This window comes from Chiloscyllium plagiosum, unplaced genomic scaffold (genome assembly GCF_037043375.1).
Source record: "Chiloscyllium plagiosum isolate Xiang-an unplaced genomic scaffold, Cpla_swu_hap1 HiC_scaffold_9, whole genome shotgun sequence".
NCBI lineage: Eukaryota > Metazoa > Chordata > Chondrichthyes > Orectolobiformes > Hemiscylliidae > Chiloscyllium > Chiloscyllium plagiosum.
In genome coordinates this window covers 55,938,466-55,955,599 of record NW_028270147.1, presented here as the reverse complement: position 1 = coordinate 55,955,599, position 17,134 = coordinate 55,938,466, and the positions used below count along the sequence as shown (strand labels likewise).

The following is a 17,134-nucleotide window of genomic DNA, read 5'->3' as shown; positions in this document are numbered from 1 at the left end:
AAATTGGGACTTCCCAGTCTATACTTAAATATAGGAATGTAACTGACCCTACTGAGCATTAGACTCAACCAATCTTTGTCTTGATGATGATCTAGTACTGCACCTGTAACTGAAGGAAAAGGAGACTAATTTTACTGTTATTGTCAACACCTCGGAACATAGATTTGTTTTAATAATAGTTTGTTTTGACAGCCAACATTTTCTCCCATTCATTTCTAGGGAATCTTCTTGTGTTACGTATAAAAATAAAGGTAATTTTCATTAATTTATATAGTTGTGCAGTTCATGCCTTCCATTTTCACTTTATGTAAATGCTAATCTGTTAAATGCTTGACATCTCATTTTCAGCATCTTCCAGAGTCTGGCTAATGCAATACTGTAAGCACTTCAACTGGAGTGAACTGGTTATTGTACTCTCTTTCTATTATTTTGTTGTTTTCTTCATTATTTTGTTCTCTAAGAAGTCTAAGCTGATCAAATTATATAGAAAAATATAAAACTGCATCATTGCAAATAAAATAGTTTTTGTTCCACCACTTATTTTATATTCAGTGTACGGGCTAAGTAGTTGAACGCAAAAACATAATAGATCATGTCATAGTAATATTTTCTTCATTTATTAGGTTGTATGCAGGCCCAGAGGTGGATTTTTGGAGTTGCGGTGTGATTCTTTATGCCTTACTGTGTGGGACGTTGCCTTTTGATGATGAGCATGTGCCAACACTGTTCAAAAAGATCCGTGGTGGTGTATTTTATATTCCTGAGTATCTGAACCGCTCAGTTGCTAATCTTCTCATGCATATGCTACAGGTTGACCCGCTGAAAAGGGCAACCATTAAAGACATTAGGTATGATTTGTAACACTTATATACAATATTTGCCCACACTATTTCTTCTCAGTCTTTCACTCCTTTTTAAGGGGTTATGAATCTTTTGTTTTGCCAGATATCTCAGTGTCTGTAATTTGAAAGGCAAAATAGGTATAATCTGTTCTCATGCCTTTGGCTGAGCAATATGGGTACCTTATGAAACTTTCACCTCTAAGGAACTGATGGGCTATCATTATAATATAAAATAACTCTGTCTCAATATAATCATGTCATAAGGGTTCATTCACTGTTTTATTATCCCAGGACCACTTAAAGGAGGTGACACACTGTGGGTGCTCTTTAGATAAATAAATGAATTGCATTTTTAGCATCAACTATTCATTGGGAATTAATCTGGGTAAATGTATTTCCACTGTTTAAGATGGGAATGAGAGTGAGCACTGCTATTTCTGTGAATGTCCCCAGACGATAGGAGTGAGTTGGGGATTTGGCAAGAGGACATCGAGATTTAGAATGTGACCGTGGAATGCATTGAAAAGGACATGGGAAGTGGAACGTGACTGAATGAAAGAGGAAAGAAAATACAAATGAAGAGGAGAGGGAATGGAAATGAAGGAGAGGCAAAATGCAATAAGTAGAGAAACAAAAGGAGGGGAATCTGGATACAGACAACACTGCATACAAGACTATTTGCATTCAGTTCAAACAGTTGCAATCCAACATGACTGATCTGAAGTTAAAAACACCAACCCAAACTATAATCTAATGTGAGACAAATCTACTATATGTTATCAGAAAGTCTGAAAGGATTAGTATTGTTTTGCGTTATCTTAATGTAGCACAGTGAAAACTAAAATTCCATTATCATTTCACCAACAGGGAGCACGAATGGTTTAAACAAGATTTGCCAACTTACCTGTTTCCAGAGGATCCTGCGTACGATTCCAATGTCATAGATGAAGATGCAGTGAAGGAAGTTTGTGAAAAGTTTGAATCTACCGAGTCTGAAGTTATGAACAGTTTATATAGTGGTGACCCACAAGACCAGCTGGCTGTTGCTTACCATCTTATTATTGACAATCGGAGAATTATGAATCAAGCTAGTGAGTTTTACCTAGCATCAAGCCCCCCGACAGGTTCGTTTATGGATGATAATGGGTTACATATTCCACCTGGAGTCAAAGCCCATCCTGAGCGCATGCCCCCTCTGATGGCAGACAGCCCAAAGGCACGCTGTCCACTTGATGCACTCAATACCACTAAACCCAAACCAATGGCATTGAAGAAAGCAAAGTGGCACCTTGGAATTCGCAGTCAGAGTAAACCATATGATATAATGGCAGAAGTCTACAGAGCCATGCGACAGTTGGATTATGAATGGAAGGTTAGAAATAACAGATTTTTAAAGCACAACTCATTATTTTTAAGGTATTTTGTCATGTTCCCCATGTCTCTCTATACCTTTTTTTCTGTTTCTAAGCCTCAGCTAACACCACTGATATCAGTTGTCTGAAAATGTGTGAATAGAATAGGATAAATTATCATTCACATTTTTAATTCTCTTTTTCCCTGTTCCTCAGTGTAGAAAAGATCTGTGCAGTACTTCTAATAATGGAATGATTGGAATTGAGAGCTTGTGTAGTCGTGACTTGAAGTAATGAGATACACTTCACTCCTCTTCTAATGATTTGGGCTGCATTATGATGTTTTGAGTTCATCTCATTTCCACTTGTACTTTTTTATAAAGATTTAAGATGAAGAACATGACTCAGACTTGACATGTTTGAATGTTAGAATACGTAAATGTGACTCTTGCATTTTGTACCTTCTTGAAACTTATTTTTAATATGGTGAAAGATATGACGAATAGTTTAGTATTTGGAGTTATTCCTGTTTCACTGCTGTAACTTTCTAGGAGTAAAGTAAGTATACACACTTACTTTGAGACATTTCATAATACTACTTAAAAGTTCATTCAAAGGATGAGGGCATTACAGTCAAGGTTGGCATTTATTTGCCAGTCCACAGCTGCCACAGAAAGGTGTTGTTTGACCTTTTTAAACAACTGATCAAAAGAATGGCTTTGTAGATCTTTTTCCCCAAGTTAATTAAGCGGTAACCAGATTAGTTTGTGGTTTCTAAGCTATTTTGAAGTGGTAAGGAAAGCCAGTGCCTTTTCCTGAATGAATTTGAAGTTTTCTAATCATAAGACAGCTTTGTGATTACATTTAATGATTGCAACTTTTTTAATTTCTGTATCTTTTAATGTTGATTTCAGTCTTCAAATTTCCATAATATGATTTAAAATCTTTGAATTATTTGTTGAGCCCATAACAAGTATCCAAGTTAGACATAAATTAACTGTAAGGCCTTTTGGTAATGGCTATTGTTTACTTAATTATGCTAAATACTTTTCTAACTTCATTAAATGGAAAAGTACCATGAGTTTAAAAATGAACTAAGTACAAGATAGTTTTATACCCAAATTGGGTAAATGAAATAAACTCAACATTAAGAATTAAGTTAATCCATTATAAATTATTTTCACTTGTACAGGCCAGGATTTACCTTGGAGCTGCTCCTACTGTATCTTTGTTGGAAGTGCAGTAAAAATTCCATTTATAAATAGTATTTCCATTGAAGCTACAGCAGCGGATTCAGAACAATTCTGAGGAAATTGTCAGCTGCACTGTCGCTCATGCCTTTCTGTGTGTTAAACTATTCCTTTATCTCCAAGTATACACATCTGAAATAGTTTTATTAGGTCATATATTTACTACCTGCTATATATTGCACAGAACATGTTGAAACAATACCACTTGGGTCAATGCCAGTCAAAGGTCCAGAAAGTTTGCATTTTTTTTAGAAAAATGAATGGTACAATTTGAATTTTTATTTACGTTCTAAAATACATGTACTTTAGCTTGTAGTTTATAGATATAAAATCTTTATTAGTGAATGTTAACATGGGAGTCAGTAGATATTGCAAAATTTGTAATCAGACATTAGAAACTTAAATAGGAGGAAAGTGAAAAGTGTTAGGAAGAAGAATAAAATACAGGAATTTACTGACCAATAAGTTTTGTTATTGAACATAGAAACTTAAAATGGAAGTCTTGTTAATCACATTGTGTCAACAGCACATCAAATGGCACAGGTGAAAATGGTTTTGACTGCAAATATCTTCAGCATTATAGATTGGTTTGTTGACATTGTTCAGCTTCAGTTTAATGGTGAAACATTTCTTAGATTGCTAAGATTTTGGGAAAAAAAATTACCAACTGGCAAAGTTGCATTAGGTCAGAAATAAGAACAAAAAATGCAGAAAAGACACAGCAGTCAGGCAGCATATTGAAAGAGAAATGGTTAATGTTCGGGCTAATAACTTTTCATTAAAACTGGAAGAAAATCAGAAAATTAATTGATTTGCTCACATTGTGGCCTCTAAAGTGCAGAGAGCCATTGCAAATTGGGTGAGCGCATTACAGAACACCTCTTTTCATTCCACAAGTATGATCCCCAGCTTCAAAGAACTTTTATTTAATTTTTCACCTTGCTCTCAAAATGACCTCTCTGTTTCTGGATTGATACTCTGTTGCAGTAAAGCTTAATGTAAGCTGAGTGAGAGCACTTCGTCTTTTGATTGGGTGCTTTACGGTTTTCAAAACTCAAGACCATATACTCTGGCCTCACGTTTTGTTTCTTTCCTTTTTTTTCTTTTCACTTTCAATCAGCAGTATACTTGCTCTAGGCCAATTATTTTGTTTCTTATCTTGTCCCCAAACCATTCCCTTTGGCTTGTAAAACTAACTTTTCTATCATTTAATCTCTCTGCCTTCCTCCATCTCATAAACCTGTGTTTTGCACTTGTTCCACATACCAGTTGCTCAAATTTATTACATCTCTAACTTTTTCCAGTTCTAGTGAAAGGTTAATTCTATCTCTTCACAGATGGTGCCTGAGCATTTCCAGCATTTTCTCTTTTTATTTTAGATTTCCAAAATCTGCAGAATTCTGTTCTTCCTTCAGATGTAATGCTTCTGCTTTAGGTTTCCAAATGTGGTGAAGCTCAGCATTAAGGCTTGAACTGGATTTCTTCAACTGTTTCTTTTTAATCTTTTTTTCCAAATCCTGTTAAGTATCGTTTTTAATGGCACAGTGCTTTGCATTCAGATTCTGAGCAGTAAATTACTTTCACCTCTGGTTGCCCTTGTGGGTGATGTTTTACTTATAAGAATAAGTTCCTCTCATCCTCTCTAACTGTATATCCCAGAATGGTTTGGAGCATTAATCTTGATCAGAATTAGTGCCTTAGACTCTACTATGTGGTGTTTCTATAATAAATTACTTTTTCCAAGGTGGTGAATCCCTACCATCTGCGTGTGCGTAGAAAGAATCCAGTGACAGGGAACAACGTGAAAATGAGTTTACAACTGTATCAAGTTGACAATCGCAGCTACCTGCTAGATTTCATGAGCATTGATGGTAAGGAAGGCATTTGGTTTATTTTGTGTTCTTATGTATTATCTGCAACTAAACTAAAATGTGGTGAGTATTATACTGTTGTTCAGTAGCCAGCATTTTATATTTTTCATGTCAGTAATTCCATAAGACTTGCCTGTTAAAAATTATTTTGTTATCATTGTTTTGTGTGAAGTCACTCTTAACTGTCTAGGAAATTAACGCTTCAAACTGTGCATTTATGGAAAGTGCCAGAAATGCATACAAGCCAACCAGTATTTAAGAGAAGTCATGATGAGTTAATCTTTTGGACGTAAATCTGGTTATTAGAACAGGAAACTGGAAAGAGCTGAGCTTTCAGTAGAAAAACAGAGAAAGAAACAGATTCAATTGAACCAAGTAAAATTTAAGGATGAAAAATATTCCTCACTTCACTGCTGTCAACCCCTGCATTACCTTATCAGAAAATTACATTTGCGTAGATATTTTGAAAAGGCTAGCAGTGAGGACTAGATGATAATCTGCGGGAGGCAATGATAATGCATTTAGATAAAATGCTAAGTAAGCATTGGCGTTTCAGATATGCGTGAAAATGTTGAACAAACCGAAAAGTAAATTGCTGCTGAAATGCAGCAAATTGGAAAGCAAAACTGCTGAAAGTATATGTTGGTGTCAGTTCTGTGATGTTTAAAACTACAGTACACCTTTGACGAGTCAGAACTGAGGGCCTAGAATTTCTTTAAATGGCATAAGTGGCATGTTACATTGCCATTTAATCCAGATTTCCTGTTCTATCTGAAAAATTTCATTAGCATGTCGCAGATCATAAAAAAAGGTGGAAATCAATCTGACCTTCAATCATATTCTAATTGTTAAGTCTTTATTTCTGAAGATTAAAGTTTAGTATAGCTAACCATTGTAGGTGCACATTTAAATAAGTTTAGGGTGTAGGTTTGCTTGCTGAGCTGTAGGTTTGATATCCAGACATTTCATTAGCTGGCTAGGGGCGACCTCCAAGTAAAGCGAAGCTGTTATCTCCCGCTTTCTATTTATATGTTTGTCCTGGATGGGTTTCCTGGGGTTTGTGGTGATGTCATTTCCTTTTCGTTTTCTGAGGGGTTGATAGATGGTATCTAGATCTGTGTGTTTGTTTTTGGTGTTGTGGTTGGAGTGCCAGGCCTCGAGGAATTCTCTGGTATGTCTTTGCTTAGCCTGTCCCAGAATAGATGTGTTGTCCCAGTCGAAATGGTGTTTTTTTTTCATCTGTGTGTAGGGCTACGAGGGAGATAGGGTCATGTCTTTTTGTGGCTAGTTGGTGTTCGTGTATCCTGGTGGCTAACTTTCTTCCTGTTTGTCCTACATAGTGTTTGTGGCAGTCCTTGCATGGAATTTTGTAGATGACGTTGTTTTGTCCATTGGTTGTACTGGGTCTTTTAAGTTTGTTAGTTTTTGTTTGAGAGTGTTGGTGGGTTTGTGCGCTACTAGGATTCCGAGGGGTCTTAGTAGTCTAGCTGTCATTTCTGAAACTACTTTGATGTATGGTAAGGTGGTTAGGGTTTCTGGCTGTGTTTGGTCTGCTTGTTGTGGTTTGTTCTTGAGGAACCTGTAGGCTGTATGTTTTTGAGTATCCGTTCTTCTTGAATACGTCGTATAGGTGGTTCTTTGTTTTCTGAAGTTCGTCTGTGCTGCAGTGTGTGGTGGCTCCTTGGAATAGTGTTCTGATACAGCTTTGTTTGTGTGTGTTGGGATGGTTGCTGGTGTAGTTAAGTATTTGGTCAGTGTTTGTCGGTTTTCTGTATACGCAGGTTTGTAGTTCTCCGTTGTCCTTTCTTTCGACTGTGACGTCCAGGAATGAGAGTTTGTTGTCGGTTTCTTCCTCCTTGGTGAACTTTATGCCTGTGAGGGTGTTGTTGATGATCTCATTCGACGTAACAGCACTGTTCACCTCCATCAACATCGACCTGGCAAAGGAAACACTTACCACACTTTTAGAAGAGACCATCACGCACACCCCAGCCACCATCAATTACATTACCAATGAAGACATCATGAAGCTAGTGGACCTGTGCCTCACCACCCACTTCACCTTCAAAAACATAATCTACAAACAAACCAACGGCACACCCATGGGATCTCCGCTATCAGGATTCATAGCACAAGTGGTAATGCAAAGGCTAGAACAAACAGCCCTACCAACCATCAAACCAAAAATCTGGGTCCGCTATGTAGATGACACCTTTGTCATCACAAAACGAAATAAGAAAGAAGAGACATTTAACATCATCAACAACACCCTCACAGGCATAAAGTTCACCAAGGAGGAAGAAACCGACAACAAACTCTCATTCCTGGACATCACAGTCGAAAGAAAGGACAATGGAGAACTACAAACCTGCATATACAGAAAACCGACAAACACTGACCAAATACTTAACTACACCAGCAACCATCCCAACACACACAAACGAAGCTGTATCAGAACACTATTCCAAGGAGCCACCACACACTGCAGCACAGACGAACTTCAGAAAATAGAGGAGAACCACCTATACAACGTATTCAAGAAGAACGGATACTCAAAAAATACATTCCGCAGATTTCTCAGGAACAAACCACAACAAGCAGACCAAACACAGCCAGAAATCCTAACCACCTTACCATACATCAAAGAAGTCTCAGAAATGACAGCCAGACTACGAAGACCCCTGGGAATCCTAGTCGCACACAAACCCACTAACACTCTCAAACAAAAACTAACAAACTTAAAAGACCCAGTACAACCCATGGACAAAACAACGTCATCTACAAAATTCCATGCAAGGACTGCCACAAACACTACGTAGGACAAACAGGAAGAAAGTTAGCCACCAGGATACACAAACACCAGCTGGCCACAAAAAGACACGATCCTATCTCCCTCGTAGCCCTACATGCGGATGACAGGCTGGGACAGGCTAAGCAAAGACATGCCAGAGAATTCCTTGAGGCCTGGCACTCCAACCACAACGCCATAAACAAACACATAGATCTAGATATCATCTATCAACCCCTCAGAAAACGAACAGGAACTCCAGGAACCCCATCCAGGACAAACATATAAATAGAAAGCAGGAGACAACAGCTTCGCTTCACTTGGAGGTCGCCACTGATGATGTTACCTAGCCAGGTAATGAAATGTCTGGATATTAAACCTACAGCTCAGTGAGCAAACCTACACCCTAAACCTCAACCTGAGCTACAAACCTTGCAAAAATTTAAATAAGTGCAATTTGTGGAAGTCTTTGACTTTTAATACAAATTGTAATAATCTTAAAAATGTTGGAAAATACATTTTAGGTTGTAGCAAGTAGAATTTAAAATTAGTGTCTGTAAAACAATAGAAGTTTAATTTGGATTATAAATTTAATGTGTAAATTTAATCCATTCTGACGTGATACAAATTTGAGATATTTGTGTGAACTATTCTTTTGGGTGAAGGCAGAGCTATGTTACTGAGTGGCAAAGAATTTTAGTGGAAGTTCTGCAGTAAATCATTTGAATATAAGTTTATGACATGAAGTCATAGTTATGCTGTTGTTCAAGTACAAGTTTTAAGAAAGTTCCAGGCTTCTCTTTACGCTTTGGGTTGCTGTAACATTCAGACTATTTCCCTTTCATTTGATATAAAAGCTGAAATGTTGGAAATGAATGGCAGTTCATCACATCTGGATGATAAATGTTTCAGTGGAAAGTTTCCTCTGAACACATGTGGTTAGGTTTGTTATGTTTGCATTATCAGTGTACCTGTGCATTTTGTTTCTATTTCTAAATTCTTGTGTTTATTTCTTTGTGTGTTTGCTCCTAATGATTAGACGATATTATGGAACAAAAGTCGGGCTCTTCCACTCCCAAACGTTCAGGATCCGCAGCTTTGCTGCACAGGCCAAGACTGAGTTCTGATGCAGCAGCTACTGATGGTCAGCCACTGACTCCCGTTGGATCACTGCCCACTTCTCTGACCGGATGTTTGAGTTCAATAAGTCCCCGAAATGGGAGCCATACAATGGATTTCTTTGAGATGTGTGCTAGCCTTATTACTACACTGGCTCGTTGACAAAATAAAATCAACTTCCTGATAATTTATAGAGCATAAGCTCTTTAACCGAGAAAAAAATTGCAAGAAAACAACCCTTCCACTTTGTGTGTGTGTCTTGTACTTTGGCACTGGTTATAGATCATGCCAGTTTGCAGTTGGTGCTTTTGTTTCTTTGGTATTGTGGCAGCGGAAGGTAACGTTTGTGCATTACCATTTAGAAACACTGCAGTAATACTGTGGAGCTTTATTATTGCACCTGTTTTGCAAGCCAAATTCATGATATTATACGGGTTTACAAACACATCTGGAAAGGTGTCGTAAAGCAACAACATTCATTTTAACGCAGTAATGTGTTACAAAATTATAAATTATGAAAAATGTTAAAGAACGGATAAAGCATGTTTTAAATACTTGGCATATGAACATACGATGTTTTAGATAAGTGGATGACTGTGGCAGTTCATTCTTTGCTGAGGCCGAGTGTGGATGGAAATGCTTATTTCTCTTCAGGTTAGTTGTGGCTAGAAAGCTATAACATTAAAACTCTAATTTTATAAATAATTGAGGTAAATTAAATTAAAATTAAAATTGAAATGGCTCAATTGAAATCCTCAAGTTATGTTATATACAGCTGTTAAGGATTATTCTACTGCTGTTTTGTTTTATTGATGGCGGAATTACATTTACTTGTGTCGAATTTTTAAGTATAACCAGAAGGGTTCTCTGCACAAACAAAATTAGCTTGGATTCTGTGAAACACTCCTTTATAAATATTTTCCAGCTCACATGAATATTCCTGCACAGTGTATCTTTCACTTGATTTATTAAAGTTGACAGTATAGTCAGCTCAATTTGATGAAATGTGGCTTGAATGATGAACTTTAATTAAATATACGTACTATATCTTTACAGTACAATTTGGGATGACAAGTATGTCATATAAATAGTTGATGTTTATAACATTTAATAAAGATCCCAAATTGAGGTCCTTTGATTATATTGATTAATAATACTATCCATTTTGTCCTAACAGTTACTGTTAGGTTTTCTGCTTTATAAGATTTGCCAATTTAAATATAAATATTTGAAAATAAATCAAGTAAATCTAAGGTTAGATTATAATTTTTTTTGCAAAATGGGGAAGCACTTGGAGTTAATACTTCACCTAACTTTCCTTGCTTCCCATGGAATTTCTTTTGGTTGGCTAATATATTGTATTTTCAATTTTAATTTCAACCTCCCAAAATTCACCATTTTGTTATATTCCTGACCATTGCGATCTTTCGACTATGTAGTTGTATTTCAGGCTTAATAGTACCACCTAATTGGTAGTTATCAATGCTCATGGTTTTAATTAACTGAAAAGGAAAAGATATTGATTATAATCCCCTGCAGCTTTTTGATTTTTGGAAGTAGTTCCAGCAATGAGTTTAATCTATAGAGTATGTTAAGATATTGTATGCTTTTAAGAGAATTTACAATGAATCTAAATGTGAAAATCTACAGACTTTCTAACGTACTCCCTCTAAGTTGGTACTTAGGCCAGGTCTCCAGATGTGCCATATCACTAGCTCCATTATTCTTTTTTATTTTGGGTTTATGTTGCTGGAGTTGTTGGCAGGAGAAGTGGTCATTTGGAATCTCAGTCATGACTTCCCATGTTGGGTAGCATAGCCATTCAAATGAGCTTCTGAGCAAGAGGTTTTCTTGTCATCAACCCAGCTTTTACCAGCTGAGGGACAGAAGACCTATCAGCATCCAGAGTCCATGTTCGACCCCTTCCTGGTAACTTGTAGAACATAATGACTTGCAAGAAAATAAGCCCAAATAGTCTCAAAGTATGCTTTAGAGCAAAAAAAAGTATACGCATAATTTTCTGCAATTTTAAAAAAATTTAATGAAACTTTATTGAACCATCATAATGACCTGCAGACCTGAGCCAAAATTATGCATCTGTACTGTAGATCTGCTTTACAAAGTTGAAGTCTAAATATTTGCATTTTTTTCCCCTGAGGTTTTGTAACTTGTATTATGCGTTCTTTTATAGATTGTTTCTCTTCCCCAGTTCTAAATAGTCATTTGGGTCACACAGTAAACTGTGAATGAATCACACTTTACATTGAAAACAAAGTTCATTATCCACACTAATTCAGAAATGCTTACTATAAAGTCATTTCAGAAACTGTCAGGTGTCTGCATGCAAATAGTTTAATCATGCCTGAGCAAAGTAGAGGGGATAGACTAATGAATGGAAGGTAACCATATGCTACACATAGAGTCTTGGCAATCGAAGTATTAGTTCCTCATCCTCAAATTTACCTGTCCTTAGTTGTTTTCTCCAGAAGGTTTACCAATATCAAAGTTTCTTCCCACTTTAAGACAGCATTATCCCTTGCATCTTCAACAGGGTTCAATAAATGCCAATCAAGAGGTTGATTCATACAGTTTTTTAAAATTTCCACTTTTTCTATTGTAGTGCCTTGACGCTGATTATTATACTCCACTGTAACAATTGATTTCACAGCCTAGACCCAGGTATTATTTTGAAGTTGTGCCTTTTGTTTTAATTTTATTAACATTGCCTGCCACTGGCTTTATGGAGTATTTAAATATATTCTTGAAACATTGATGTATAGGAAACAGTTGCGAAAGGGATTCTATTCCTCCCTCAGTTCATCTGCTGCTGAAACCCTTGAACGTCTAGACTTGACTATCCCTGTGCATACCTAGTTAGCCTTCAATCCTAACCCACTGTAAATCTAGGGTACTACAAATAATCAAGAAAGCTAAGAGAATGTTGTGTTTTATTGTGAAGGGAATTGAATAGAAGAGTAAAGAGGTTATGATTCACTTATACAGTGCATTGGTGAGACTGCATCTAGAGAAGTGTATAGTACTCATTACAGTACTTAAGGATGTTAATGTTTTGGAAGGAGTTCAGAGGTTTTCTGAACTAATGCCTGGAACAAATGATTGTTTTCTGAGGAAAGGCAAGACAGCCTAAGCCTGCATCCTTTGGAATTTAGAAGAATCAGAGGTGACTAATTGAAAAGTAAGATCCTGAGGGGACTTGACTGAATGGATTTTGGAAGGATGTTAACCCTTTTGGGGGAGTCCAGAATGACAGGGTTATGGTTTAAAAAGACATGGTTGCGCATTTAAAACAGATGAATTCTTTTCTCTGGGGGTTGAGTGTCTTTGCAATTCCCTTCCTTGAAAAGCAGTGGGATGCAAATTATTTAAATTTTTTTTAAGATTAGGGTCGGTAGTTCCTTGATTACCAGGGTGATGAAAAATTATTGGTAATAATGCAAGAATATAGAGTTGAGGTTAAAATCATGTTAGCTGTGATCTTATTGAATTACAGGGCAAGTTCAGAGGGCAAAGTGGCCCAATGTTCTCTGGTCGTATCTAAAATTTAATTCCCTATGTCCGAATCCACACCAACTTCAATTCACCCCCATGCTTCATGAACTAGATTGGCTATTTCTGTGGTGACACATTAATTTTTAAGATTGGAATCCTTGTGCTCTAATGCTTCTATGACCTCCCTCTTCTCGAACCCTATCTCCTGTAATCTGATTTGGCATACATTAGTCAAGATGGCTGCATTTAGCCAGTTTGGCCTGTTGGAGCATATTCCAATCTTAATCACTCCGTTTGTTGACAGTGATGTCATCTGCCAAAGTCCTGAGGTTCTGAATTCCCTCTAAAACCCTCTACCTCTCTTTCTAAGATTCTCCTTAAACCTACCTCTTTGACCAAGTTTTTGGTCATCAGCCCTAGTAGAACTTTGGTTTTGTCAAATTTTGTTTGATAGTGCTCCTGTGAAGCACCTTGTGGAGTTTTACTACATCTATAGTACTATGTAAATAAAAATTGTTGTTATAATCTATGTAAGAGTAATTGAAATGTCCCAAAATGTTGAGTTACACAATATAAATACTAGTTCTTTTTATTCCTTTAATTCCCCTCCCCACCTCATTTTCTAAAATATGCATTTACCATGTGTTAAGAAATAATGATGGTTCTGAACTGGTGAATTTCTTATGTGAAACAGCAGAATCACATGATCCATCCCTTTTAACTTCTATGAGTGGTATTGTGTGATCAAGGGTCACCAAAAGTATAAAGAACTAACTCATTATTATTTAGCATTTTAAAGTAATTCATTCTTGGAATGAAGAAATAACACATTTTAAATGTCATTCATATCAGTAGATCTTTTCAGTATGTTCCACTCCTTGTAGCAATAGGCTGTACTGGATGGACTAGACAAGTAAGTTCCTGTCTTATCAATATATAGCAACTTTATGGTACATTAGAAAACAAAGTATAGTACAATAGATTATCAGTTGCATGGAAAGCAACTTTGTAAGCATGTACGTTTCACTTGAAAAGGTAGCTTTGAGTATATACGTTTCTTTGCATGTTTCTGCAGCAAGTGAGGCTTACGGCAAAGGACACTAGAGTACCATTTCATTTTGAAGTTTCAGAGGATTGAAACTTGGTAACTGAATTTTTCTGAATTTTAGATTGATGTGATTTCAGATGTCACTTCATGACCTATTTAGATTTTAGCTGCTTATATTTTACCGATCCATCAAATAACCATATTTGAAGGTGTGACTTATGTGATGATTGTTTTTTTCTCTAAGTCCCCAATCGCCTTTTAATTGTATTGAAGTCAATACTTGAAATGTAATTTGTTTGATCAGGTATTTTAGTTTTTCACTTTGTAGCTTTTTTGTTTCACAGTTCCAGTTAAAGTTGACAATTCGAGTTACAATTTCACTAAGAGTAGTTGAAATGGAATTAGATTTAGCATATTCCACTGTAATGGGATACACTACTGAATTATTAAGCAAAAAAGATCTACCCTACAAACTCAAAGATACTAACAACTTAAATTTCTGCAAGGATTTAGAATGCATTCAGTTCAACTTAATTCCCGTGGTGTTTCAGTTGCCTTTTGTTTAATGTCTGTCTGGGAGCAGACATTTTGTGTACAGCTTCTTCCAGTGATCTGACAATTATGATGCAAATAGAAACAGGGAGGTAGTAGAAAATGCTGCCCCATTCTTGATACCACAGGAACAGAATTTTTAGCTCGGCGTTACTGGACAAAGTAGTAAACACACTTCCCTGATTGTTAGTTCGTAATTAGACTTTTTCTAGACTGAAGATTTGCATGCTTCACTGTTTTGTGAACTAATTGAATTGTCTTGTTAAGGAATGACCTAAGGTGCTGGCAGATATTGCTTTGGAACTGATGTGTTTTATTTTTGTGGAGTCAAACAATATTGTATTTGTCAATGAGAATGCAAATTGTATGTATTCAGATTTTGCTAAAAGGGTTGCTATGAAAGGTTGTAAATCACATAAGGACTGTACAAGGCAAATCAGGGTACACTTAATTTACCATGAGCTGTGAAATTGAGTGCTGCATGTTGCCACACTGGTAGTTTGGAGCTGTTGCACATAGTAAAATTGGACTGACCTTAGTCCTTGTTGCTGTGCACTATGGTTGCCTTAAGATTTGAACATTATATCATTATGATAGCTTTATTCATTATGTCTTGCTGTTATGTATTTATACAAAGAATGTACTTTTATTCCTATTTGCAGGAATGAAGTAACTGAAAAGTTTTAATGTTTGAATGTTTTCCTGCAGAAGTAAAAAGCATGATATTTCAATGTTCTATCCTACAGTTTGTATTTTCTTCAATTACAAATTGTGGAACATTTTACTTCACTCCATGTTTTTGATGTGCAAAGAGGAGAAACTAATATTAATCTCAATGCCTAGTTTTGGATAGTTATTAAAAATGCTGTTTAAACTGCCATAGTTTTACTGAATTTCCAAAATCTAATATTTACTAAATGAAGAATCACAAAGATTTGAGACCTAACACCAAGAGGAAATAGGACATTGAATTTTTTTTTTTTAAAAAACTGTAAATATTGGAAAGAGTAAGGTCAGTCAGAATCTGTGGGGAATTGTGCCAAACCGGATGACCCAAAATCTCAGCCAAATCTTGTCATTAATAAACAGAAGTTGCTGTTAAAGCTCAGATCTGGTGACCCTTCCTCAGAACTCAACAGTTCTGAGGAAGGGTCACTGACCCAAAATGCTAACTCTGATTTCCCTTCACAGATGCTGCCAGATCTGCTGAGCTTTAACAGCAACTTCTGTTTTTTGTTTCTGATTTACAGCATCCGCAGTTCTTTTGGTTTTTATCTTGTCATTAATGCTAACTTTGGGCTGTGGAGTCTTTCCACTTGAATCCAAATAATATATTTAACAACTACCCGAGTAGGCAAAATGGTTTTAAATGAGCAAAGTGCTCTGATTATTCTAGTTTCAGTCATAGGAATTTTTAAAAATTGTCTGATAGAAGAGCTAAATCTGGAAAACTATTTCTCATTAAATTGACATTGCCAAAGATTCAAACCTGTAAACTACAATTTAGAATTGATGTCACTGTTTTTATCATCACTGTGCGACTAGTACATAGACTCCTGGCTAGAATATGAAGGCAAAAGTCCCTGTAATAATAATTTGAATGCTGTAATGGGAATAATTTCATTCTGGCTGGATGAACTAAGATGGGCCAAATTATTTTGTCATAATTTAGTTTGTGAAAAATTTTGCAAATGAAATTTCTCACTTAAGGTCATGTGAAAGAGGAAACAGAACAGGTTGTTTGGCTTGAAGCTACTTTCAAGAATGCAGACCTTAAACTGGAAGGGCTTGTTCAAAACATGATTTTATTAATAAGTGAAGTGGAAGTTTTCCATTCTGCACTCCTATCAAGTGGTGCGCGGTAATAAACTGCCTCAAGCCGTAACTCAGTATTTAAATGTTGTTATTCTACTTATATTTCTTATGCCTCTGCATTATTGCTTATTGGGCTTACTAATGAATTTTCATAGCATTAAAGCCAACATTCAAATTTGAGTGTGTCAGTTTTTCAGCTTGGATAAGAAAAGCAGCAAGGCTAAGGTACATTCAGTGCTTGAACTGAGAACTTTTTAAACATGTCTATTTTGTTGGTATTCATTTAACAAATACCTTTTCTGTTATGGACATGGCTACTATGTATTTTGAAAACATTATAAAATGCATTTTTTATTAAGGCTAGAGTTCAATGTTGGTTCAATAAAAGGTTTCTCTCTTTTGGTTGCTGTAAAGATCCCATTCCAGTTACTAAGGGACGTGGTGCTTGTACATTTGAACTAGGGTGAGAATTGTAAGTTCAAAGAATGATTGTTATTTGAAATGGTGAGAACTTGGAATTGAGAAATGTCCTTTTGATATCAAAAGATCTCCTATGTCATACCTATACTACACACATTGTCAGTTCGTATGATTTAGGAACTGTGTATTCTAGCATCAAAGCACTCATTGGTACACAAAAATTTAATTGATAACAATTTATATTTTAAATTAGTTTCACCACTACTCTTTCCCAGAAAGCACTGAATTTGAGAGCAGTTCATGAGTTTTGTATGATTGTGACAATAAGAAAATGTTGACCATAATGGCACATGCAACTTATTGTTTCTGAAATGTAATGTATTGCATGATATAGGTATTATCATGGTTTCTAATTGCACTTTAATAAAAGATATTGTTAATTATCGATCATTGCTTTTCATCTGTGCAATCAGAGGATGAATCTGTTTTGTTGGGTTCACTACCCCTAATGGATAAGACCCACCACTTTGAACTAATGACAGGGTTTAAACATTGCTGAAAAGGAGA

The 17,134-nt window shown here is 36.1% G+C and overlaps 1 protein-coding gene across 1 annotated transcript in view; it reads left to right on the top strand.

Annotated features, from left to right (window-relative positions):
* Nucleotides 1-17,012, top strand: part of prkaa2 (protein kinase, AMP-activated, alpha 2 catalytic subunit) — a 39,183-nt gene extending 22,171 nt beyond the window's left edge. The window contains exons 6-9 of the mRNA XM_087990645.1: nucleotides 624-848; nucleotides 1,710-2,214; nucleotides 5,189-5,315; nucleotides 9,143-17,012. Of these exons, the coding sequence (XP_087846771.1) occupies nucleotides 624-848; nucleotides 1,710-2,214; nucleotides 5,189-5,315; nucleotides 9,143-9,384 (1,099 nt within the window). The 3' untranslated portion in view covers nucleotides 9,385-17,012. The remainder of the gene's footprint in view (nucleotides 1-623; nucleotides 849-1,709; nucleotides 2,215-5,188; nucleotides 5,316-9,142) is intronic.
* The last annotated feature ends 122 nt before the right edge of the window (nucleotides 17,013-17,134 follow it).